At 36.6% G+C, this 27,547-nt stretch overlaps 1 protein-coding gene across 3 annotated transcripts in view; it reads right to left on the reverse strand.

The window, feature by feature from the left end:
• FSD1L (fibronectin type III and SPRY domain containing 1 like) overlaps positions 1–27,547 on the reverse strand; it is a 52,083-nt gene that overhangs the window by 15,045 nt on the left and 9,491 nt on the right. For all 3 annotated transcript variants that reach the window (XM_070430988.1, XM_070430987.1, XM_070430986.1), the window contains exons 2-9: positions 25,270–25,365; positions 22,883–23,014; positions 21,103–21,204; positions 13,705–13,727; positions 9,294–9,415; positions 7,424–7,633; positions 5,964–6,062; positions 309–438 (exon numbers count right to left, since the gene is read on the reverse strand). In XM_070430988.1, the coding sequence (XP_070287089.1) occupies positions 309–438; positions 5,964–6,062; positions 7,424–7,633; positions 9,294–9,415; positions 13,705–13,727; positions 21,103–21,204; positions 22,883–23,014; positions 25,270–25,365 (914 nt within the window). The remainder of the gene's footprint in view (positions 1–308; positions 439–5,963; positions 6,063–7,423; positions 7,634–9,293; positions 9,416–13,704; positions 13,728–21,102; positions 21,205–22,882; positions 23,015–25,269; positions 25,366–27,547) is intronic.

Consider the following 27,547-nt stretch of genomic DNA (forward strand, 5'->3'; position numbering starts at 1 on the left):
CTGGTGATCTAAAATTTAGGAACTACTACTAGGAACTTCTCTCTAAGTACTTCAAGTTGCTATAAATATAACTTTAAAGAAATGGGATACTGAAATAAAAACGTTTAAGAAAGAAGAGAACTAGGAAAGAAACTAAGAAAAAGTAATGAAAATGTTAGTGACAAACTCAAGGACTGACCAACAATATTATATGTTTCACTTTCATGTTACTAACATATCACAAATCATATTGATATACAGAATAAGAATTTCATTACAGTATAAGTTATTGTCAAATAAGAATCAACAGATTTAAAGAACTAACTTACCTGCCCTTGTTCTCTTTTCCTTTAACTTTATTTTCTTGGCCTTTTCCTCCTGTAGGATCCCACTCTACACAGGTATCTTCAACTCTCAGGTTCAAATGGGATGATGAGCTATCCAAACTGAAATTAAGTGCTATAAAAAAACAACATTTCAATTTTGTAAAAATGTAGCACATCCCCACTTTCTGAAGCACAACTATCATCACATTATTTTCCTACCCAATTTTTTTAACACTGTATATACAGAATATAGAAAGCCTAATGTTTACCTAGAATCAAGAATCCTTTTATCCTCTATTGTTCTATAAAGAGCACTTTAATTTCAACCTTGCAACTGATCCATTGTCCATTGGGGTCTTTATTTATACAATATTCTAAATACAAATTTACTGACCATAACCACTTCAAGTAATTGTCATGCTATGCAAGTAAGTTAATAGCTTTCAAAATCTCCATGTGAGTAGACATGAACTTACAAAAGGAAAAAATAATTCAGCTTTTCAGTAAAAATGGAACTAGAATGCCTTAATAGATAGGTCACTAAACAGTTAGGATTAAGCAAAATTGAGACACTGCACTACAAAGAATGAACTGCCTTAAGAAAACAGGGTTGCCCTAGCTGGTTTGGCTCAGCAGATAGAGCATCGGCCTGTGAACTGAAGGGTCCCAGATTTAATTCCGGTCAAGGGCATGTACCTTAGTTGTGGGCACATCCCCAGTAGGGGGTGTGCAGGAGGCAGCTGATCTAACTCTCTCTATCCCTCTCCCTTCCTCTCTGTAAAAAATCAGTAAGATATATTTTTAAAAAGAAAAGAAAATAGGGTTGCCCAGTTGGTATGGCTCAGTGGTTGAGCATCAACCCATGAACCAGATGGTCATGGTTCAATTCCTGGTCAGGGCACATGTCCAGGTTTTCAGTGACCGATGATTGTCTCTCATTGACTAGAGGTCCAGTGCACGAAATGCCAGCAGGAAGATACTCCCTTCTTCGCTCCTCCCCCACCTGCCGCTGCAGAGGTTGGGGCCTCCCTCCCTTCCCCCAGCAGGCCCCACCCCCTGGTCAAACTCCTGGACAAACTCCCAGTGGAGGGGACAATTTGCATATTATGCTTTTATTATATAGAATGTTTCTATTTCTCTCTCCCTTTTCCTTCCTCTCGCTAAAGTCCATAAAAACATCCTATATAATAAAGAGCTAATATGGAAATGGTCGGCATGCCCTCATACCATCACGCCTTAACAGCTCAGACACTCAACACTGGGGAGAGAGGAATGGGGACCAGCCAGCACAAATGAGCTTGTGAGAGAGGAATGGGGACCAGCCAGGCTGCAGCCCGGAGAGGGAAAAGCTGCCTGCCCCACAGTCCCAGGCGCCAGTGGCCCCGGAGAGGGACAAGCCACCCGCCCTGCGGTCCCAGGTGCCAGCGCCTGTACCTCTGCCCTGGGAGAGGGACAAGCTGCCTGCCCCCTGTTCCTCGGCGCCTGTGGCTGTGGCCCCAGTGAAGCTGCCCACCCACGGTCCCCTGTGGCTGTGGCCAGCCTGGGCAAAGCCGGCCCGGGTCCTGGGTGCCTTCGACTGGCCGGAGGAGGGAATCCTGGGTCCCGGGTGCTGGGTGAGGCAGAGGCAGTTAGGGGCGATCAGGCCAGCAGGGGAGCAGTTAGGGGCAATCAGGCTGGTAGGGGAGCAGTTAGGGGCAATGAGGCAGGCAGAGGTGGTTAGGGGCGATCAGGCAGGCAGGCAGGCGAGCGATTAGGAGCCAGTGGTCCTGGATTGTGAGAGGCAGTCGAACATCCCCCAAGGGGTCCTGGATTGGAGAGGGTGCAGGCCAGGCTGAGGGACACCCCCCCCCCCCCCGCACGAATTTCGTGCAGTGGGCCTCTAGTCTACACTAATAAAAGAGAAACATGGTAATTGGCGTACGACCGCTACCCTTCCCATTGGCTAATCAGCATATCCTTATGCAAATTAACTGTCAGCCAAGATGGCGGCCGGCAGCCATGCACTGAAGCGAGCAGGGAGGCTTGCTTCCTCCAGGGACTGCAGACTCCAACGTTCCCCGCCTCACTTGTCCGACTCTCAACTGCAACTCTAAGCAACTATTACTATGTTGCAAATAAGAAGCTAAATAAAACCGGCTTTCAGTCAGCCCCGGACCGCAACAACATTGTATCCATGTTTTCAGCAGCGAGGCCTCAGAGCTAAAGCTGGCCCAGAATAAAAAAAAGAAAAAGAAAACAAGGAGCGGTTGGGAGCTTTTAGTCAACTGCCAGCGGGAAAACAGCCCTCAGCCCCTCAGCCAGCCTGGCCAGGTACCCCAGTGGGGACCCCCACCCTGATCCAGGACACCCTTCAGGGCAAACCAGCCAGCCCCTACCCATGCACCAGGCCTCTATTCTATATAGTAAAAGGGTAATATGCCTCCCAACACCGGGATCAGCAGAGCAGCGAGGCTCCCGGCACTGGGATCAGCATGACAGGGGGCAGGCCCAAACCCCCTGATCAGCCCTGCTCTGTGCCTGATAGGGGGGGAGCTCCCCAATCCCCCGATTGCCCTGCGGCTCTGTGTGTGACAGGGTGCAGCGCACCAACCCCCTGATCAGCCCTGCTCTGTGTGTGACAGGGTAGAACCATAACCTCTCCATCGGCCCTGCCCTGAGTGTGACAGTGGCAACGCCCCAACCCCCTGATTGGCCCTGCTCTGTGGGTGATAGAAGGTGGCGCCCCAACCCCCCTCCACGGGCCTTGCTCTGTGTGTGACGGGGTAGAGCCATAACCTCCCCATTGGCCCTGCCCTGAGTGTGACAGGGTGCAGCGCCCCAACCCCTTGATCCGCCCTGCTCTGTGTGTGACAGGGGGCGGTGCCCCAACCCCCCAATCGGCCCTACTCTGTGAGTGACAGTGGGGAGCTCCTCAACCCCCTGATGGGCCCTGCTCTGTGCGTGACAGGGTACGGAGCCCCAACACCCCTGATGGGCCCTGCTCTGTGTGTGACAGGGGGCGGTGCCCCAGCTCCCCTATCGGCCCTACTCTGTGAGTGACAGGGGGGAGCTCCTCAACCCCCTGATGGGCCCTGCTCTGTGAGTGACAGGGGGCAGTGCCCCAACCCTCCTGATGGACCCTGCTCTGTGAGTGACAGGGGGCAGCGCCCCAAGCCCCTGATCACCCCTGCTCTGTGCATGACAGGGGGTGGCGCCGCAACCTCCCCATCGACCCTGCCTTGAGTGTAACAGGGGGCGGTGCCCCAACCCCCCAATCAGTCTACCCTGAGGGTGGCATTGCAACCTCCCGATCCGCCCTGCTCTGTGCATGACGGGGCGGCGCCCCAACTCCTCAATTAGCCCTGCTCTGAGCCTGACCAGGGGCTGCACTTAGGGATTGGGCCTGCCCTCTGCCACCCGGGAGCAGGCCTAAGCCAGCAGGTTGTTATCTCCCGAGGGGTCCCAGACTGTGAGAGGGCACAAGCCGGGCTGGGGGACACCCCCCCCCCCCCCGAGTGCACAAATTTTTGTGCACCGGGCCTCTAGTATATATATAAACAGGGTTAACCTCTATATTAGCTATTAGGTAATTTAATGCATGTGAGGGCACTCACATTTTTGAGAGAATGAAAAAGTGGATCTAACTCAAAGGTGCCATCAATTCTCAGTTACTTGTTAAAATTGGAAGGCTGGTTTTAAAAAAATAATTTAAAAAAAGAAAGTAAAAAATCCTCAGGCAGTTCTCTAATGTGTCATATGATGGAGAAGGATGGAGTAAATAGTGGCAGAAAAGGTATCACTTCCAAGTCACCAGAGAGACCAGACTTAGCAAATACCACAGCATCCAAACGAAAAGACATGGGTTTCAGTCCCAGGGGTGTAATCCCCCCCACCTCTCTCTCTCTCTCTCTCTCTCTCTCTCTCTCTCTCACACACACACACACACACACACACACACACACACATGCTATTCCTTTTATGGGACCTCAACTGAGTCATAGAGGCTAAGGTAAAAGGGATAATACTGTATAGTTGTTCGTTTTTAAAAAAGACCGGCTCCAACAGTGAGATCTCAAATGTTAGTCCTATCTCTCATAAGCCCTGTAATATAGCTAGATATTAGTTTCCATATCTTTAAAAGTCTGTGATAACAAAGTACTAAGAAACTCAGAGTACAGGAACATTTCAAGGGTTCAATGTGTATTGGTGGCTGCTTTCTTGGTATTGTAAACCATTATAGCCATTATCATTTGAGTCCACAGAGTAAATTGTGATTAATATCAGATCATTTACCTTTACAAGAAGGGATACTATTTTTTTTTTAAATTTTGGTCATAAAAACTTATGTTATGCATCACTTTTGACAATTCTAATGATAGAAAAAATAGTGTCACATACACTGGAGAGACAGATAATGTTCACTATTTTTCACATCAAGCACCATAGGTAGCAGGATATGAATTTTGGTAGTCCTCAACTATTTAATCTCCATCCCTCTCCTTTTCTCTCCAGTTCTTTGTTTATACACTTATTTCTATTGGTTGGTCAACAAGGACTGCATGCAGCAGGCCAAGAAAATCAATAAACAATTGTTCAACATGTCATATTTTAAAAATCTGGACTTTTCATCTGGAGCTCCTGCTCTCGTTAATAGCCATTCCAGTGCTATAGAATAGTTTTAGAAAATCTGTGACCCATCGCTATTTAAAAGACAGAGTTTATTCTGGATCTCCCTGAAGTTCAAAATCACCGTCCAATAAGGCCTCAAGGTTGAGTTTCAGTCTATCCACACCCCAGGGGGTTTATCCCATAGTGAGAAATGTTCGAAAACACTAGAATCAACTAGTCTCTCTCTACAAACCCTTAGTTTACAAATCTGTTTAGTATAAATACATAAACACCACCGAGATGTGTGGAATCTGATTCTGGAAGTAAACCCACTCAATTATCATCTCACAACTGGGATGATCTCCAGCATTATGAACTTCAAATTGGTAAATATCTGAAAAATCTTAAAATATGAGAGTTAAAATAAACTCTAGGGAGTTTTAATTAAATCCAAATTGCTCTTATAGACTTTAGGCACCTAAATTCATGCCCTCAAAGGGGCTGGTACTGAACTTGAAACAGATTCTTATTCATCTTTCCAAGCTAGTTCCAGGTATCATACACAAGTCATTTAACATATTTAAACTTCACTTTCTTCTTCAAAATGGCTATCAGTAATACCTATTCTACTGATCTCTCAGAATGGTCTTAATGATCAAATGAAGAACTGTGAGAGTCATTTGTAAACATTAATAAACTATATAAATGTTAATTTCTACAATAAGACTTAAGAAAACAGAGAGAACCTGAACTAACTGAAAAGGCATTTCCCCATTACTGAGCCATAATCCATTCTCTGGGAAAACACTGGACACATCTCAATGATGTTTATGTATTTATACTAAACTGAAATTTGTAAACTAAGGACCCACCTGAGAATATAACACTATCATCTCAGTCTATTTTACCTATCTGAATACCATGATAAAGTAAAAACTAATGAAACCACTATTATAGTCCTAATTTCTCCATCTTAAAATTCCTATTGTTGGGAATTCCGGGTGGGGGGAGGAGGGATAGAACCATGCCTCAGATAAATCCAGATGCTGCATACATAGCTACTGACCTTACCTTTGGTCTCCAGAGTCACTGGGTCAGAACACTCTCCAGCCACAGCTTTGTTACAAGCTCGTACTCTGAAATTCATATACTTTGAATCAAACCTTAAACCTGAAAAAATGAAAATAGTTTTCAGACATGAAAAGTAAAGGAATCTACTCTAAAAGTAGGAGTATGAACCTTCAGATAGACATTTTTCCCTTTGTGGGACTTTCTCTTTACTCAGGAAGATTATAAATTTATGTTAAAACAGTAGTAATGCATGAAATCAGAGGAATAATGATTTATCTATTGTTTTCTTCAAAAGAAATAAGTTATACAGTTTATCAATGAATTTTTTAAAACATAGTGATAAGAGGTTCTGTCAAGCCTCATTAAAAGTAATGTTGCATTAAAGGACAGAAGCTGAAATTTAAAATAACATATTCAATTTCTAGAAAGTAAACTCCCTAAGGAATTTTATATTTATGAAACACTGTCATTTTTAAAAAATATATTTTATTGATTTTTAGAAACATCGATGAGAGAGAAACATCGATCAGCTGCCTCCTGCATACCCCCTACTGGGGATGTGCCTGCAACCAAGGTACATGCCCTTGACCGGAATTGAACCTGGGACCCTTCAGTCCGCAGGCCAATGCTCTATCCACTGAGCCAAACCGGTTAGGGCAACACTGTCATTTTTTGTGAAAAATAAATTTAAAGAAAAGTGAAGCATATGGATTAATAGCAAAACTCTGAAGTTAGTCATGTCTAGATTAAAAGAGTCTAAAAATTACTAGCTGTGGGACTTTCAACAACATGACAGAGCTACAGTTTTGAATCTGTAGAACAGAAATAATAAAACCAACCTCATAATTCTACATAGTAAATGAGATGATATTATACTGGTTATTTGAGATGTACTATGTAATACATTTCAGCCTAGCTTCTGACAAATGTTCAGTGTTCAATAATGGTAAAGTTACTAATGTTATTGATCATCCATAAGAAGCATTTACTAACTCAGGCAACATTAGGTCATTTCAAATACCCAAGGTCCCCTATATATGGAGATACCTTTTTAAAGACTTTCAAAAGGCTAACGAACAAATTTCTAATACCAAGTCACAGTTCTACTCTAAGTATTACTGTGAAGGTCATCCTAAAAGGATTAAAGGCAACAATATTTGTGGTTCTGTGTGTACATCTAGAAAGTTGACAGTTTTTTGGTTGATAGAAAACCAAGCTAAAAATTAAATATTCTGAAATATTGTTTCCAAAACATCCTTCATGCTTGTTCTACATACATTGTTTTACCAGGTTGCAAATATCCAGAAGGAATTTAAATTATAGAAGAGAAATTCACTTCTATAATGAATACATAAAAAATTGGCTAAAGAAACTTAACGTTATCTTTTAAAGTAACTAAAAATATTTTTCTTAATTACATTTATTTTCTGAGAAAGATTCATGAAATGCAGTCATTTTACCTGACAGTGTATATTCGGTACCCTTAATATTATCAATTATGTCCCAGCATCGCTCATCCTTTACACGTGGAAGTCCATCAAAATTAGTTTTCCTATATTCCAGTATAAAATGATCAATCTTATTATCTTCTTCTGGCATTCTCCAAGCTACTGTTACAGCATTGTCAGCCACCAAACACTCTACTGGATCTATCTCTGGAGCTTTGGGGACTGAAGAAAAAAGAAAAAGGCTACTTTATTCTAGTACTAATCCAATATTTATGTCTGTCATTCAAACTATGGTTTTCATGTTGCTTTTGAACTATTCAATTGAATCAGGCTAAGAGAAGAGATATCCTATAAATACAATATATTTTTCAAAGCTCTGTTTAAAAATTCATGTTTAAAAGTTTTTTCATAGACTTATTCAAAGTTTATTAAATCCTAGTTGGCAAAAAGCAATTCAAACATGCTAAGAATAAAGAATCAAGAATTACTTGTTACTTCTCAACATGTACTTTTAATCTATTTCAAACAGTTGTAGGCTATAAATTAAATCACTATTGAGAAAATAACTTGCTTTAACTCCAATAATTAAAATAATTCAAAATATTTTCAATGTATTTTAAAAATCTCTGTTTATAAAATAATTGTAATTCCTCACACTAAACAAAAATGAACTCCTCAATCCCCAAATACTTAAGAACTTTAAAGTGTTTTTCAGAGTTTTCTGAATCATCAAAATAAATAGGGATAAATGAGCCACAATTAACATGTATGAACATTAATCAACTTCTTTTCCATAAAAGAGATTTTTCCATAGATCCTCAACATTAACAGATGTTTCATTTACATATCAACAGGCAAATTGGAGAATGTGATCCTCCACTGATACGAATGTGTCTGAAATGTGTGAAACTGTGCAGGTATTATATTTAAACATTTTGTCACTGAAAAAAGTTTTAGTGACAATGCTATCCAACAGTGTACTGAAAGTTTTAGTAAATGCAGTAAGACAAGAAGAGGAAGTAAAAGGAAGTAAATAGATTACGGAGGAAGAAATATAACTGTCTTTGTTTGCTGATGACATGATTATCTATGGAGAAAACCCAAAGAATCAATGAAAAATTTCCTGGAATTAGCAAGAGATTATAGCAAGTAAGCAGCAGCCAGGATTAAAACCTAAGAAGTCTGTGTGCAGGATCCAGTGCATTACATTGTGGTGTACTGCTATGTCAAACTAACAATAAAATATATCCCTTAATGGGATTCTTAAAAATGGAATTTTAACTACCAGTAAAATAATTCTCTAAAAATGAAGTCTAGCAAATTTAATTATTCCTAGAATGAAAAAACTTATGCTATATTTCTTTAATATTTACATTCCAATATTTATACAGAAACATCTTGCAGAAAATATATTTTTATATATAAACTAGAGGCCCGGTGCATGAGATTTGTGCACGGGTGGGGGGGCGTTCCTCAGCCCAGCCTGCACCCTCTCGCAGTCCGGGACCCTTTGGGGGATTTCTGCCTGCCAGCTTAGACCCGATCCCCTCAGGGATCGAGCCTAAATTGGCAGTCAGACATCCCTTTCGCAGTCTGGGGCTCTTGCAGTCCAGGACGCCTCACTCCTTACCGCCTGCCTGCAGCGGAGGTGGGAAAGGCTCCCGCCACCACTGTTGCACTCGCCAGCTATAAGCCCAGCCTCTGGCTGAGCGGCGCTCCTCCTATGGGAGCGCACTGACCATTAGGGAGCAGTTCCTGCATTGAGCATCTGCCCTCTGGTGGTCAGTGCACACCATAGCGACTGGTTGTTCCTCCGTTCGGTTGATTTGCATATTAGGCCTTTATTATATAGAATTTACATGTAATATGTACGCTTACTGACCTGGCAAAAACTTCAAAGTCTGCAACATCTGTCTTTCCTGAGAAAAATCCACCATTAAATGAGTCATGTTGTCACTGACCTTTGGTTTCAAAGAAAGGCGAAAGGCTGAAGCCATTGTTACTCTGCAGCAAATACAAACATACTTTTAAAAATAAAAGAATGGGAAGTATCATATATTTAATTTATAAAATGAAAAGATAGAAATGATTTCGCTCTAGTGATTTCAGAAATTTTAACAAAGATAACCCAACTAAATAGAAATTTGCTTAGTCTTTGAAAATTAACTAAATAAAAAAACTGTAAAGTGTTTTTAAATTTAAAGACACTTTCCTCCAGCCAGTTTTATAAAACTGCATTCAAATACAAGTATCACAAGAGACAAATATTCAGTATAAATCATCTTTAACAGACCCAACAGCCATCTAAATCTCTGTACACTCAAGCTTACTGACTTCCTGATGCCAGCCTCACTCCTTTTCATATGCCAAATGATGATCTGTACATATATCCTGATTCAAACATTCTCCCTAGTAGTAACAGCTACTCCATGTGTCCTCAAATAAGAGTAGAGGTACATTGACCAAATACTGGATAGCTTGGTAGTGGCTAAGGACAGGCCATAGATGAGAAAGGAGAGAAGTGAAATCACTAGTAGGTGTCACTCTGTCAACATCAGCTACATGGAAGGATACAGGAGAAACACCACTATGAAACCACACATAGAAATAGCAGGAGTTTAAGAAATATTAGATGAATGTGGTATAAAAAAAAAAAAAAAAAGAAAGAAGCCATACCAGACCTCATTTAATCCACAGTATGGGAAACCTGTTCTGTCGATTAAAACTGAGAAGAAAAGAAATTATCATGTTCTGGCCCGGCTGGCGTAGCTCAGTGGTTGAGCATTGACCTATGAACCAGGAGTTTATAGTTCTATTCCCAGTCCCATGCCCAGGTTGTGGGCTTGATCCCCAGTGTGGGGTGTGCAGGAGGCAGCCAATCAATGATTCTCTCTCATCATGGATGTTTCTATCTTTCTCCCCCTCTCCCTTCCTCTCTGAAATCAATAAAAATATATTTTTAAAATATATATTAAAAACTATATTTTAAAAAATTATCATATTCTATTAATTTGTCATTTTGTTTCAGATTTCAGTTTTTCATATTATAATAAATTTCCACAAGTATCACATAGTATCTTTTGTCAAAGAATAATACAAAAGTAATATTCATGAGTGTTGTTCTCCTAGTACACAATTTGGGAGAGGGAGTAAATAGAGCTGGAGGAACAAAGAGAAGAGCATGCCTAGTCATTCAGATCTGCCAAATCTACTCTACAAATCAATGATTTAAAAGATACCAAACTTGTCGCTGAAGTCAGTCATTTTAGGATGAAAAATGTCTAACTGTTGCTGTATCCAGTTACTTTTAAAACTAGGAAAGTAATCACTTTATTTAGAAACAAAGTTAACTGATCTATTTATCAAGAAAAAAGTGTTATACTTAAATACAATTTATGGAGAAGGGAATTCACACTTACTGAACTCCAGTCATAACACTGAGTTTCTCACATACTACTTTAAGCTGCTGGTTCTCAATAATAAAATTTCAGATGACATCAATAAGGAGTTAAGAACAAAGGCTAAGTCTTACATACTTTGTTCTTTACAGCCCGAAGTATCTTTTGATTTGAAGACTCTGAGAGAGCTATATTCAGATGGGTACTTAGTAAATGCCCACAGAATCAATGAATGGGTTTGAACCTACTTAGTTGCTTCTAAACCTGATTATTAAAATGCATTTTTTGAAATTTTGAGAAAAAAATATCTGAAAGTATTTTAGGAAATTTAATTCTGAAACTTTATCTGCAAAACTTGATTTAATCACTAAGGCCTCAAAGAAAAAGAATGTTCTCCCCAAAACCAATAGAAAGGTCTATCAAAGCCTAAAAAAACAAGAATAATGACCTTCATTTTCTAGTCAATGAAAATTTCAGTCTCCATAAATCAAGTTAGATGTACAACAATGCTATAATCTTTCAAAAGACTGAACATTTTATTTTTAAACTGAATACATTTAAACAATTGTGCCTCAAGGCCCCAACTAATAATGTGAAATCCATAGATAATTATATTACAGGATCTATGTCATTACAAATGTTTTTTATTCACCCTAACTTTCTTGATTTATTTCTAATAGTAAAGCTGAATACAAGGCTCACACTTCTCCATTTTATTTTTGCAAAAATAAAATAACTGCAAAACATACAGATGGACACTTTTAATTTCCTCAAACTACCTACCTAATTAACAACTCTTCCTTTCATGACCCCTTTCCTTCAAGAACCAGTAACCCCCGCAATATGCCTCAACGAATCATCTTCCAACATTACTAAGCACCCAGACGTGTATACCAGTGCTCTGTAAAGAGATCTGCTATTTATCATCTTCTCATTTCTGTCTTTAGTGTTTCCTGTCACTCCATTATTCTACAACTTCTATCACACCAAATGATAAATACTGAGTTCTCACAGATACTTTCATTTTCATATATTTGATTCCTTGCTCAGATTATGTTACACACTCTTCCTTAAAATACCACTTTCAACCTCATATAAGGGGATAATCCTTTCTTCATTTAGTAAAAATAATTATTTTATTATGACTCTCTGTTTTCATATTATGAATAGCAATAATGGAATTCTAGAAGCTTGCTTCCTAGAAGCACCTAAAAACTGTATCAGAGAAACTGGACATTATGAAACTAAAAATCAAGGTTAAAAAATTAAACCCAAACCCAGAAATGTTCCTTAGGTAAGAAGTAAACATTTTGTGGGCAGCCAAAAAAAAACATTATAGGCTCTGAAAAGCAAAACAAAACAAACAAATGAATGGAGTGTGCTCTGGCCAAAAAAAGAAATTCTGACTTCTGAGATCCCTTGGATACTGATGAAATCAAGCCAACAAGTTGGCTTAGAAGAAGAGGGAAAGAGATGAAGTTTCACTGAAGAATATATTCAGCCGTGAACACTGATCATAACATTAAATTCTGACAAACAAATCTGGGGTAAGGACAGAATTCCGGGAAGCACAAAACCATAGAGATTCCTAGGAGAAGAACAAGGGAGGATATTGCAAGGACTCTCACGAAGTCTTTGGACAGCCCAGAGCTGTTTAGGCAGTGACTTCTAACCCAGATAATCAGGGACCAGAGCACGATTTAGTGGAATACGTGGCTAAATAGAAGAATAATTTAGCCAGGGTGGGAAGAAGGATCGCTCACAGTGAATTCCAACAAACACAACCCAAAACCACCTTATCCAAAACACTACCTAGCATCCAATCCTCAAACACCAATATTTTCACCTTCAAACTCTCATAATCTCCTTTCTACATTTAGGATTTATAACAATGATCCATGTTTTTAACCAATCCCTGATATAAAATTTACAAAAAATATAAAAATATTTGTGCTAAAAATGCTACGACTGTCATGTGACTCTTGCCTTAGTCAAATAAACAGCCATGAGAGAAACCCAGAATTAAAGTGTTCAGCCAAGATTAACAACAGAGACACTGGTTTTCACACAACCTACAATGAATAGTTTTTAAATTATCTGATGAAGAATAATTTCACCTAGGATTCAGGGTGGGGATTTGAAGAGCCGTGCCTTTCAGAGAATCTCATAATCCTCCAATGAAGAAACCTAAGTGATCACCTCACTGGAGTCAATGGTCAGTGACTAGCCAGGCAGATCCCAATCCAAAATGCCAGCAGCTCCTGTAACCTTTTAGTGTATTCATTATAGCAAGTACTCAGTTTGCTTTCTTAATCCTGACTCTGCCAATGAGAGAGACCTTATAAACTAGAGTCTTTCATTATTTTCTTTAATATTCTCTTCCCATAAACTGGTAGTAGTGGCATTAGAAAGAGAAAGAGATGGCACCAGGAACAGGATGAAACGAGAATACAAAGGTGTTAACCAGGAGAGCAGTGAGAGAGCTTTAGCTCCTGAAGACGATCTAAAATGCTGTGACTTCTCAGAAAATAAGACACACATATAAAATTTAAGAACAACAAAAAATGCATTCCAGGAATATTTTTTTAATTATTCAAATTGGTTCCCCACCATTAGCATAGTCAATTAAGAACTGTAGTAAAACTAGTACTAAAACTAACTATATTATACCAGAAATGAAATTCTTTTGGAAGTACATAATTGTCCACAACTATGTTTTTAAAAAATCTTGCTAACGTATTGCTTATTACTGAAAATATGCAGAAGACATTTTTTTTTTTTGTATTTGACCTTTAGGTATTTTGTTTTAACTAAGAGTCTAGCAAAAAACTGTTCTTGAATTTCATTTCTGATTTCAATATCAACACAAATAAAAATGTAGGTTTTATTCCATACCTATCCTTGATCTGTCTGGCAGCCTTGGAGCAGATCAGGGAGGAGAGAAAGAAGGCAGTTAGTGCTTTTCATGCAAGTTTCAATGGCAGTGACATGCAAGAAAAGTTAGGATATAAACCCTGGAACAGATTAGTTCATATTCACCAAAACATAAATTATAGGAAATTTGTACAGTTTGCATCAGCTTGCATAATGTGATGTTAGAATTACAGTAGAAAATCTAGACCCCATATACGCCACCTTAAAAGGAGGGAAAACAAACACTTCCAACTAAAACCAGATGACTACAAATGTTTTTTCTTACCTTAAGATTATCATAACACACCTCCACTTTCATTCAGTCAGTCACTCTTCCACTAGAACCACCACTCTCCTTCCTGGGCACCCATTTCTATGCATTCTGATGGTTTTCTTACATATTTCAAACCTGCTCTCCAATTTTTCTTCAGAGATCTCTTTCACCACTTCATAATCACTGTTCCAAGTTTTCTCTATATGACTTCACTGGGCAAAGACTGTATTCTGAGAGCTTGCCTGCTAACATATAAAACTAGGCTGCAGTTCTACATTCCTTTACCCCTCAAAGAGTTAAGTTCTAATGGCAAAAATTCAGAGGAAAAATACTTGGAGCAATGGGGTCTTTCCCTCAGATGACTTCATAGAAGCTGCCAACTTAAACTTAAACCTATTCTACATTAAGATCTTTTTTCTTCTCTCTCTCTCTCTCTCTCTCTCTCTTTCTCTCTCTTTCCCTCTCTCCCTCCCTCCCTTCCTTCCTTCCTTTCTTATTTTTTTTTTTTTAGAATGCTAGCATAAGTTTAGGAAGTGGACACAGCTATTATTTGGTGACAGTGCCAGAAAAATACAAGTAAAAACTGTTATCCCCTCTACATTCACATGCAATATATCCAACAAACTTTTTTTTCCATATTGACCAGAGTAATTAATGATATATCCATTGAAGATCATATTTTACTTGACACTCTATCCCCAGTGTCTAGCATAAAGCTTAGTACACAGTAATACTTAATAATTATTGAATGTAAATGAACATTAAATATGTATAATATGTATAACAAAGCTTCTGTTGCCCCTCATCTTCAGTTTTAACACTGTTCATACTAACAGTCATTTTTAAACCCATCCTAGAATATTCTGGTATGAGAACCTTTCTACACAAAAGAACAAAACTGCAATTTAGATCAGCATATGATGCAGTTCCAGGACTATCATAATCAATCCTGTGACCTTGTATACTAATCATTCTATTTCTTTATTAAGGGATTTGGGTCCTTGCTGTTTCTAAAGACCCTTTTTAAGCTCCACATTCTTCAGCAGACATCCCAATGCTGTGACATCTATAATATGTTCCTTAAATCAAGACACTATTTTGTTACTAGAATAAGAAATGTTATGGTGGTCAATTACATTCGGGTTTTTTGTGTGTGTTTTTTAAGTGTCGTCATTACAGCTAGCGTTACAAACCAAAGCTTTTAATATAAATGTCAATGGGAAGAGGACTCTTCTCTGTAGTTGATGTTTCTTCGCATACAGAGAAGCTCCACTGGCATTATCCCTTAGCCTCTCTGCTCCCTCATTTCTCCTGGGGAGGTGCAATGACCCAATCTGACTGACTGGCTTTGAAAGGAGACACCAGATCTAAGTAGCTCAGCACCTTTCCCTTTTTCTGGCAGCTTGCTTGCCCACAGAGAACATATACATATTCTGTTCTTTCTCTTGATGCAGTAAGTTTCACTGAAACAGGCTACCCCCACAGACACCTGAGGTAGTCCCCATACTGACCATACCTACGTGGGTAAACCTATTTCTACATTTAGGAAAGTTTGCCCATTGATATAAGCCAAATTCTCCAATACCATTTTAACAATATTTGGCCTCTTATCAGCTTTATTGTTTTATCTTATTTCCCAAATGGTTTAGAACTTGGTTAAAGGAATATTACTAACCAGGCACTCTCAAATAACCCAACAATATAAAGACCATCATATTTTTTTAAACTGACCACAATTATTCAATTTTGTTTCTAGTGTTACTTAATTTACTAAGATGCCATTTTTAGTGTGTGCAAGTATACACATGTACATGTGCATATAAAGCTTTCGTGTTATTTAATGTACTTGGCTGTTAGTGACAAACCAGAAATGAACAGATAAAAAGCCAGGTAATGTAGGAAAAACTGTTGGTAAAAACTGTTGATTTATACCCATTTGGTAAAGCTGGAGACTCAGTGCTTCTTCTTTTATTTAGGTTCAAATTTTATAGCACATTCACTGTGTAAATGCAGGAAGGTTGAAAAGTTATTCTGTACAATGATAAAGAGTAGAAAGTCTCAAATTCTCAAATTATTTCTCTAATAAGGCCCAATTTTTTAAAAAATTTCTTGAATTGGAGAATAGGTTAATTTTTTTTCCTGGAATTTCTTCTCCCAAAGCAGAAAACTGTCCAAAAGATACACATTGCAATGTTGCTTGATTCCTCTAAGTTTCAATTTCAACTGTTATGCATTTTGTCACTTAAACATCTCTGCTTACTAAGTACACTTATTGGCAATTACATAATTCCACTTAGTGAGCTATGAAGAAGCCTCAGTGAATACTTAGAATTTTAGGTTATGATACTGTATATTACTGGAAGTCTTCAAGAAGTATTAGTCATATTACCTTGCTCAACATGACTATTTCCTATTTCAATTTTGATCACTATTTCTATTTCAATCTTCTAATGAAATATTGTTTGCCAACACTTCATTTCCCTCTGTTTATATCAGACATGACTCCTTTTTGTCTTTCACTTCCTCCAACTCTCCATTAATTGTTTTTAAAATCTTATAATTCTGATCTTTATTTTTATCAGTTATAGAAATCTGTCACCTAAGACCCTAAAAAGAATTGTAGTAAGAGTACAATGTAGTAGTAATCACAAATGGTTCTTCATAATTACAAATTAAATATAAAGACAAACCAGATCTTTTCCCAATCTCTCATTTTTAATCTGCAATTAGTGGATAGAGAAACTATTTTCTTTCGTGACTTTATCTAGCCCTTTGAAAGTTAAGATCTTATTGTTTCTACATTCTTTCTTAAACCCTCATTTTTCTCCTTTTATAGAAAGACTAGAGGCCTGATGCATGAATTCGTGCATGGGTGGGGGGGGTCTCTAGGCCTGGCTGCAATCGGGGCTGTTTTGCCCAGTTCGGGGGGAGGGACTTCGGGAGGTTGGCTATGGGAGCGCACTGACCACCAGGGGGCAGCTCCTGTGTTGAGCGCCTGCCCCCTGGTGGTCAGTGCGCATCATAGTGACCAGTTGTAACGGTCACTTATGCTTTTATATAGATAGATGTTAGAAGCAAAGTACCCTAAAATAGTTCTATTTATGGAGCAGCTAAATTGAATAGTATATTCTAAACACAGTTAAAATAAGTTTTAGGCCTTGCTTATTGTATTCAATGAATCATTTTCCCAAACAGAAAAAAATTCGAGGTTTCCAAATTTCTTCCCCATCAGCAGAGATTGTTTTAACTCATGAGCAAAAAATAAGAAGCAATGACCAAAGTTTAAGAGATCTGGGTTTCAGCCCATCACATTAACTAGCAAGTTAGTTAACTCTACTAGGACTCATTTATCTCATATATAAAATGATGAGCACTAAGATATCTTCCAACCCTGAAAGTCCATCCTAAGCCATCTTATATGTAGATAACTTTTAAAAATTATCCAAAATAAATTAAACATTCTAACAACAGAATTTGCTGAAATATGGGCTGAAATGGAAAAGAGGTGGAAAAGAGTTAGTTAAAATCAGAGAAAACTAAAAAAATCAAAAAAAAAATCAGAGAGCACTGATAATCAGGAACCAAAATAAGAATATATCTATTTCTGAATTATAATTGCTGAGAGAAAAATACATTAATCCTGTCAAAAGATGAATCTAGCTAATCTAGATGTCAAAACTGGTATTTGCCTGAGAGGATTTATCCTTATTTTGATTTGCAGTAAATCCCAATAGAATTCCTAGTAAAATCTGAATGCCACACAACACTGAGAAACGTTTCCAGTCTTATCTACATGTTCCCATTGTTTTATACTTCAAAATTTCCTACTAGATTTGGGAGAGATAATTTCGTAATGTTTCCTTGAGACAATCTGAAAATGTATAAGGGGCACATATTTAATACTTTTTCAATACTTTTTTATAATATATAATTGAGACATCTACCTTCACCCCCAAAATACCATATTAAGAAAATAATTTGGGAAATGAAGGAGAGGAGACTCAGTTACAGAGAGTGAAAAGAGGTAGTTTCAAAATGCTATTTCTCCTTAGGCAAAAATACCAACTTTCAAAGAAAATAACACTGCATACCAGTTGCTTCCATACATTAGAAGCTTTATAATTTCAATATAAATGTTTATAGAAAGAACTATTTTTAAAAAACACATTCACAAAGTCATAGTAAATAACTTGAAATAAACTTTGAATATAGTACTGCTCACATCTGTTCTATGACTAAGGACATTTATATAATAGACTACATTTTTATAGAACATAAACACTCAAGTAGAGGGGGAAAATTGTAGCTTGCACTATTCTTAACAAATATTTAGGTTGGCCCACAGAAGCAGCTTCTGCTCCCTTGGAAATACTGAGGGAGCTTCCATCCCTCTCCCTATTTGCTCCTCCCAGTGGTCAGAGCCTGACACTCACTGAACAATATTCCAATGATTGTGCGTCAGAAGTGGGAATTACACAAAACCCATTCTCCTTTTTCAACTGTGATCAAATGTAGAAGATATTATTTCCTTTTTGCCTTAATCTGTACATTTCATTTCATTGTAGGCACCTGGACAGGTAACCATTCCATCCTTTCCAGTCTAAGAAGTGGGTTATGTGTGGCAAGATTGTGATAAAATGGCTGGTTAGTTATATTGACTTGGAAATTGTCCCACAGACTCAGCTCTTCATAAGTAGAATTCAAGTTATAGATTCAGGGGGTAGGAAAAGATAGGGATATTAATTTTGGCAAAGGGTCCAAGCAGTGTCGTGCAGGCCAGCTACTAGCAAAAAACCCAGGTTTGGTGGGTTTTGGCTACTTATCCATCCAGAAATAAAGTTAATGATCAGATCTCACTTGCTGGTGATCTTTCTGCATATATTTATTGTCAACCAAACTTCTAACAGTCTAAATAAATGTGAATGTTCTAAAATCTTTTTCCACTTGTGCTATTTTTACTGGTAAATAGCATAGCTTCATATTCAATTTTCATATTGAAGTACAACAATGTGATCATATAAATATCAGTACTGAAAATTCTTTTTTTAAAGATAGCAAAGTCTAAAAAAGATTAATGGTTTGGATTTTAGCCTATGATTTTTTTTGTCCTCATGAACTATTCATATTAATTGGTTTTAATCACTTTAATATGGGACATTTGTAAACAGTATACCTTAGAAGAACTTCTTTTTCCAAATATCTGGCAATATTCTGCTAGTCCAACAGTTAATCTTCAAAGTAATCTTTTCCTTTTCTTTCAGCAATTAGGTGTTTGGGGCAAGCCTATTATCCATGCAGCTGGCCAGGAAAGTGAACTTAGGTTCTGACTTGGAATCAAACCTTTATCTGGATCCTCTTTGGATATACTCAGAAAATAATTGCAAGCAACTCTCAGTTAAGCATTTTTTTTAAATAAGAAACTTAGATTTCTGGCTAGGAAACACTGACAATTTATTTCACCACATCTCTAAATGGTTTAAGCTATTGAGCAATACTGCAAAATGCAGGAAGACAAAACCAAAACTATAAGATAAGCCAAATGGCACATTAAGAATATATTTAAACCACAATGTGATTTATTTTATCAAAACCTTTCTAATTTACAAATAGCTGGGAACAAGTTTTAATTAACAAAGCTGGAAAGAAGAAAAAGGAGAGAGAAAGGGAGAATGATAGCCTTTGAGAGGAAGGCAGAGAAGGACTCAAATGTGAATGAAAAGAGAAACTTGGAAAAAACAAACTTTTATCAGAGTTTTTCCAAGCATCAATCCCTATTTAAATGCAACTGAATGCAAGTTATCTTTGAGTACTTGTGCACACATTTTATAGTTTTCCCGTCTTGTTCCTCATTCTCAGGCTCTCAGCTATTAATTCCTGCTGCTATGACTGTGCCTTGTCATTAACAGTTGCTCCAGCCACTATAAGGGAACTCTTGAAAGCTAGGAAACAGAAAGAAAAAAACTAAAAATTTTAGTACCAGGTACATATTAATAGCCAACAGATTCTGAGGCTATTGAATAGAGGATATGACTCTTGCCCATGAACTCTGTGACACTGATCTTGAGGACTCAGACATCTTTTGCTCTTTCTGCACGTATTTGGCTATGTTCTAGATATTTGAGGTTAGCATATATATATACTCTCTAAATAGTTGATTTATCTATATTTTTTAAGTACCTTAAAGTATGATACATTTCCCTCATAATTGCTTTATATAGTAAGTACTACCAAATGCAAAGATGCATTTCCTCACAACCCACATCCAAATTCAATAATTAGCTCACCAATTTATAGAAAAATAACTTTTGTTTTGATTAATTTTGTTAAAAGAAATTAGTTTTTAGAGTTCATTTTCAAAATGTAGTAATATAAGCCAACAAATGTTACCTTCTCAAGAAAGATTTTTCTACTTTCAAGTTCACAGAAAAATCATAAAAATGAAAACATTAGGTGGACACAAATTGATTATAAAGCCACCTTTCTAACACTAATGCAGTTTGTCCATGAAGACCAAGAAAAATAACATCAAATTAAAATATTTTAGCTTGATAAGATTACTAGTCTATATTTTGCTAATTATATAGTTTAATTCCCACTCTTTTCTCACCATTTTTAATATATTCTACACCCTTATTGTATATAAAATATAACAGATTTGATCAATTGGTAATCATTGGAAAACAACTCTATGTACAATAAAAACTAGAAACTAGAATTCAAAATCTCTTAAACACCAGGACCTAGGTTAAAACATTAACAGTCTTTTTGTTCTACTGTTCATATTTTCATACCAAACATTCCCCTAAATAAGGAACCTACATTTTCATATTTTAATAAAACATTCAATTTCTTAAGATAAAAGGTGGAACATTAATAAGAACTTTAGTATCAAGATCTCACTAAGTTGCAGTGCTCATCTGCATCAAGTGATGATGTTTCCCAATCAGCTCAGAAAAAGGAAGTCAAAACTAGACTTTATATTCCTTTTAGACTTTATGTTTTTTAGACTAAGTCCAAAGTTAAAAGGGAAAATACCATTTTTTTAAAATCAAAACTTTCCTTTTTAAGTGGCTTAGTTTAGATTTTTTGGTTGATTTTTTTTGTACCTTTGAAAATTCTTCAGCCTCCTTTATATCTAATGACCGTGTTGCAAATTCTAGCAGTTCTTCAGAGTTCTCCAGGGCATTATTACATTGACTAAGCTGACTCTAGAAAAAAAATTAATCATTAAAATAAGATTTTTGATTGCCATCAGAATCTTAAATATGTAGTATTGTTATAATGAACTTACAATTTTAATAGCAATAACTGAACAAAATATTGTAGAGAGTTACTGAAGCAAGATAATCACTAGTCATATTTTTAACAAATTTTCATGATCTTAATACATTGTACCTAGTATCATGAGCAAAAATAGACAAATGAAACTGTACCAAACTTAAAAACTTCTCCACATTAAAGGAAACAATCAATAGAGTGAGATGCAACCCGTGGAATGAGAGAAAATAAATGTGAGTCATATACCTGACAAGAGATAAATATCCAGAATGTATAAAGAACTCCTACAATTCAACAAAAAACCCCCACAAATAACCAGATTAAAAAATGTGCAAAAGATCTGAATAGATATTTCTTGAAAAAAATATATATAAATGGAAAAGATGCTCAACATCACTAATCACTAGAGAAATGCAAATCAAAACTACCATGAGATATCACCTCACATCCATTTGGATGGCCACTCCCCCAAAAATAGAAAGTACATATACTGGGTAAAGGTGGTCAAAAGATACAAACTTCGAGTTATAAAATAAGTTCTGGAGATGTAATGTATAGCATGGTGACTACAGTTAATAATAGTGTGTTATATATTTGAAAATTGCTAAAAGAGTAGCTCTTAAAAGTTCTTAACATAAGAAAAAAATTTGTAACTATATGTGGTGATGGATATCAACAGATTTATTGTGGTGATTATTAAGTAATATATAACTATCAAATCATTATGTTATACATTTTAAAATAACATTATATGTCAATTATATCTCAAAATAACAATATAAGTAGGAAGTAGAAAGTGTTGGCAAGGATGTGGAGAAATTAAAACCCTTCTGCACTGTTAGTGGGAATGTAATATTATAGCAGCATGGAAAACAGTATGGAAGTTCCTAAAAAACTAAAAATAGAATTACTCTATGAACCAGCAATCCCACTTCTGGGTATATTTCTAAAAGAACTGAAAACAAAATCTCTAAGAGATATTTGCACACCCATGTTCACTACAGCATTATTCACAATAGGCAATACGTAGAAGGAACCCCAAATATCCATAGACAGACGAATGAATAAAGAAAAGTGTGATATACATACATTGAAATATTATTCAGTCATAAAAAAGAAGGTAATCCTAGCACATGCTAAAGATGGACAAATCTTGAGGACATTATGCTGAGTGAAATAAGCTGGTCACAAAAGGGACAAATGCTTTACGGTTCCACTTATAGGAGGTATCTAGGGTACTCAAGATAATGAAAACAGAAAATACAATAGTGGTTGCCAGGCAGTGGAAGGAGGGGCAAATGGGAAGTTGTTCCAAGGGTATAGAGTTTCAGTTTGCAACATGAAAAAGTTCTAGAGATCTGTTACACAACTATGTAAATATAGTTAACACTACTGAACTGAACATTTTAAAATGGTTAAGAGGATAAATCACACATTGGTTTTTATTATAAATTTTTAAAAATTAAATATTAATGACCAAAAAAAGGTAAGAATCATTCTTCTACAAGATAAAAGCACAGTTATACACAGGAATTCACTAATTTTTGCTTTCAATAAATGAAGCATTAGATTAAAATTATTCATATTTAAATAGTTTTATGATCTCACCTGTAACTCTTGTGATTTACGAGCTTGTTCCTGCTTGATACTATTAATCATACTTTCTTTCACTTCATCCAATATAGAGTATAAACTATCAAATTCTTCATCTAGCTCTGAAAGTATGTTAGAAGAATTTTCCTATTTAATAAGCAAAACAAAATTATTTTACTGAAGAGCTGTCAGACATTAAAAACTAAGATATATTTATCAAAAGAGACAATAGATGCATATTATAAGATCATATGTGTTTTTAAAGCGTTGTGTCAAATATTAGAATTCTCTTATTTTTATGAGAGTTTCAGCCTAACATCATAAAAATAACAGAATTCTAATATTTGACACAACGCTTTAAAAACACAAAAAAATCGAAGAAGCTGGCTGTTAATGCTGATAGTATGTATTTCAGCAGTACTATGAGTTAAGCAGCCTTTTATGGAATAGCCCATACTCTCTTCACCTTTTATAATGCTGTTTCCATAGGACAATGTGAAAGGTTGTTTTAAGGTGGACAACTTATCCAGACCTTCAGGCTCAAAGCCAGACCCTAAGTCAGTAGTTCTCAACCTTTACTGTGCATCATAATCATTAGTGAAGCATTTTAATAAAACATTTCAGAGATTTTTATTCTATAACTCTTGGAATACAGGGGTGGGGCTGATTTTGTGTAAATTTTTAAATCTTTCAGGCTGTCTAAAATACTGTATTTATAAAAGATATACAGAACTTAAAGACTAAGCAATTCCTTACTAGATTCTAAAAGATTATCAACCATTGGATTTTAACGCTAGAAGAACCTCAAAAATCATCTATGACTAGAATTTGTAGTCAAACTGCTAAATTTTATGAAATAAACGACACATGATTTGCCCAAAGCTATGCCACTAGTTGCTAGTGGCAGAATTAATAAAGCATTTCAAGTCCATTGACTTCTCACTGCCTCATTAAGCAATATGCTATTATTTCAACAAGAAATAATTTAAAATATCTCTGAAATCCCTAGATAAGCCATATGTATACAGTACTTGCAAAAATTGAGACAGAAGACATTATCTTAAGGCATTTTTCAACTTAAATGAATCATTCAATTAAGAGAAGCAAATTGGCACTCAGAGAATAAATACAATCTATTGTAATATCATAATCCAAACTTTTGCTTATGTTAATAAAAACCAGACATCATCACACCAGAATCTTACCAAAAGTGGTGTTAATCATTTTACTAGTTTATTTACAATGATAAAAACAAACTGTGGAAGAAAAAATATGCAGTCTAGAAGGCAGAAGACTTAAATCCCACATCAATCAGTCAATAATAATACAACCTTGGACAAGCCACGTAAATTCCTGGACCTCAGTTTACTCATCTAAAAAGAATAGGACTACTCTTTCCCCCTCAATAACCAACTGACACATTCTTATAGTGTCTTGCTTACTTACTCCCTTATGTGCACCCATCTTCAGTGACCAGTCTAGTTTAATTACCGCTCTATTTTTTTTCTGGATTCCAAGGTATAGTTCTATTAATTTGGCAATCAGAAAAATATTTTGGGTTAGTTCTATCTTTTGGTCTCTTTGTCCAGATGTTAAATGTAATGATTCTCTCACCCGTAGATCAAGAGTTTTAGAACTTTCAGTTTTGCTTACTTTAAAAAAGTGGATTTGTGAATTCACCAAATTTTCCATTAAAATAGTTTGGGGAAGACTGCTAAAGTGGTGAAGTCAACTGACTTCAATTACAGTAAACTCAGTAAGTGAAATACAATGACTATAAGGCCTAACAGGCCAAGGACCAGGCAATTACCTAGGTTAAAACAAACAAAAACCATAGAAAAGGATTCACTGTCTACAAAAATAAATCCTTTAAATTCGTTAAGACACATTCATGGAAGGCATCACCAGCTTATTTGATTATTTACAGTACAGATTATCTCCCCAAATCTGGGACCATTTCCTTAAGTATTCCTCTCCCTCTTCATTGGGCACTTTACCTTTTACTTTTATGTTTTACATTCATCTGGTTTTATGAGGAGACCTTTTTCTATCTACATTTTCCTTCCATTATGTACTGTAAAAGAATGTTTAACTTCTCAGTACTTTTGAAAGATACAATTGCTCTTAGTTAGAAACAGAAAAGACACAAATAAAATGGAAAATGAACACTACAATATTCCTAGAACTATAATTCCAGAGTTTTCTTTTTCCCTTTCTACGTGATCATTCCATGGAGAATGCAAGAATAGCAAAGAAAATATTTTTATCTGATGATTAAAAACCCTGCTCTCATCTCCACTAGTTTATAATCTAGAGTTGATAGGGTGTTTTTATACTTCTGATTTGATCCAACAATCATTCATTATAACATATTGACACAAACTTTTAAAAGAAATTCATACCTGAACTCCTTTTAGTGTTTGATTTAGTGTATCAATAAAGTTCTGAATTTCATCATTTTTATTTGCCAGAGTTGAAATGATCCTTTGTAAAGCTTCCTAGAAAAAAAGAAACATCATGATGTTTTAATAAAAGAGAATTATAACCTTCATTAACAATAATTCTCTAAATAAACCCTTTATGTAAGAGTATATCTATATATATACTCTTACATATATAAAAGCCTAAGTGACTGTTCGACCGGTAGCTATGATGTGCACAGACCACCAGGGGGCAGACCCTCAACGCACAGGCATGGAAACTGATGAATCTCAGAGGGAAAGGGGGTGGAGGGAGGGCAGGAAGAGATTAACCAAAGATCTTATATGCATACTAGAAGCCCGGAGCTTTTGTACACCGTGCACCAGTAGGGTCCCTCAGCCTGGCCTGCATCCTCTCACAATCTGGGACCCCTTGGGGGATGTCGGAGAGCCGGTTTCATACCAATCCCTGCAGGCCAGGCCGAGGGACCCCCCCCCCCCCCGTGCATGAATCCGTGAACCTGGCCTCTAGTTATATAATAAATAGGTACAATCTAAAGCTTCTTGTTCAAAATTTTCAAAAACCTAAAGTTAAAAAGATGGGATATGAACGTGTACTGTTCTAAAATATCTTATTCCTAATAAACAAGTTAATCACCATCATACCTTTCACAATGAAGATGATCACTATTAATTGTTTTATTTTAGGTTATATGGCTGTGGCAAAGAAATAGAACCAAACCTTAAACACTGCAAAAACAAATGGAAATTTCTAATACAATATCAGGATACTAGGAATAAAAACAGAGACACTGAAATTTGACATTTTTTATTTATAAAAATATAAACATATTTTAGAAATATGAAAGGTAATACATGTGCAACTTAAGTTACAAAATTCATTGTAATATTTACAGATACTACAGAAGCATAATATGGTAAGTAATTTTAGTAGCAAATACCTCAGACTTTTTGATAATGCTTCCTATTTAAAAAAACACTTGGTTATTTAATTTTCTCATACACTCTAGTTCAGTACTATCCAATAAAATGTTCTGCAATGATGGAAATGTCCTCTATATGTGATGTCCAATATGAAAGTCACTAGCCATATGAAACTAGTGCACTTTTGAAATGTAGATAGAGCAACTGAGAACCTAAACTTATTTTTTAACTTCAATTTCACTTTTTTTTATAGCATGTGGAACAAGTACTGTCATATTGGACAGCACAGGTATAGCTGTTTAATAACTCTCCATGGGTAGTAACAGCAAGACCCAAACAAAGTATTCGTATTCTCAATAAAAATCAAATGCAAGTATTTATACTTCATAATTTTCCCACACACACAAGCCTTGTATCTGTAAACACCTACAAGTGTAAATATTTTAATAATTTTGTGTGATAAAGATTCTCCTCAAAATATAAGCAAATATTGATAAAAGGCTATAAAATAATCTGATAAAGGGATAATACTTTATGTAAATGCTCATAAAGCATTATGGTAATGAAAAATTAAAAAGAATTACTACAGTTCTCATTTAATTCTCTCAACAATCCCTGTAGATAAGTAAGCCTTATCATCATCCCCTGGGCTGCCTAGGGCTTTGTGCTGTATTTCACTTACCTATACTATTTCTTCCCATCCTCACCGCTGGTGGTATTTTAATACATTAATAGCACAAATGAAAGAAGACCCATATCAAGAGTTAGCTGTTTATCCTGTTGGTGTAACTCCCAGAAACAGGTGTACCAAGATTTGAATACAAAGATGACCAGCAGAATGGAGCTGAACTTGGGGGAGGAGCGGGCACAACTGGAGAGACATAGAAAAGGAAGGCAGAGGACTTAAGAATCTTCCTAGTAGCCCTGACTGGGTGGTGCAGTGTCGCCCTGTACACCAAAAGGTTGCGGATTCGATTCCCAGTCAGGGCACATACCTAGGTTGCAGGTTCAATCCTGATCGAGGCATGAACGGGAGTCTCTCTCTCTAATCAATAAAAAACATATCCTCAGGTAAAGATTAAAAAGAAGAAGAAGAAAGAAGTTCCAAACAAGTATTTATAGAATGAGCCCATTATGATTCATATCTGACTTATTATCAAAACCTGATGGTGAAAGAAGGCAAAGAAAACTTTCATCTGCTCCATGGGATCCTATCAATCTGAAAGGATGCCTACAAGGGTCTCAGATTGCATCTCAGATCTCAAGTCTCCTATTACCTTCCAAACATTGATGGACAAAGTGATAAACATAGATG

Source organism: Myotis yumanensis, unplaced genomic scaffold (genome assembly GCF_028538775.1).
Source record: "Myotis yumanensis isolate MYYU_CA2020_CCGP unplaced genomic scaffold, mMyoYum1.0.hap1 SCAF_12, whole genome shotgun sequence".
NCBI lineage: Eukaryota > Metazoa > Chordata > Mammalia > Chiroptera > Vespertilionidae > Myotis > Myotis yumanensis.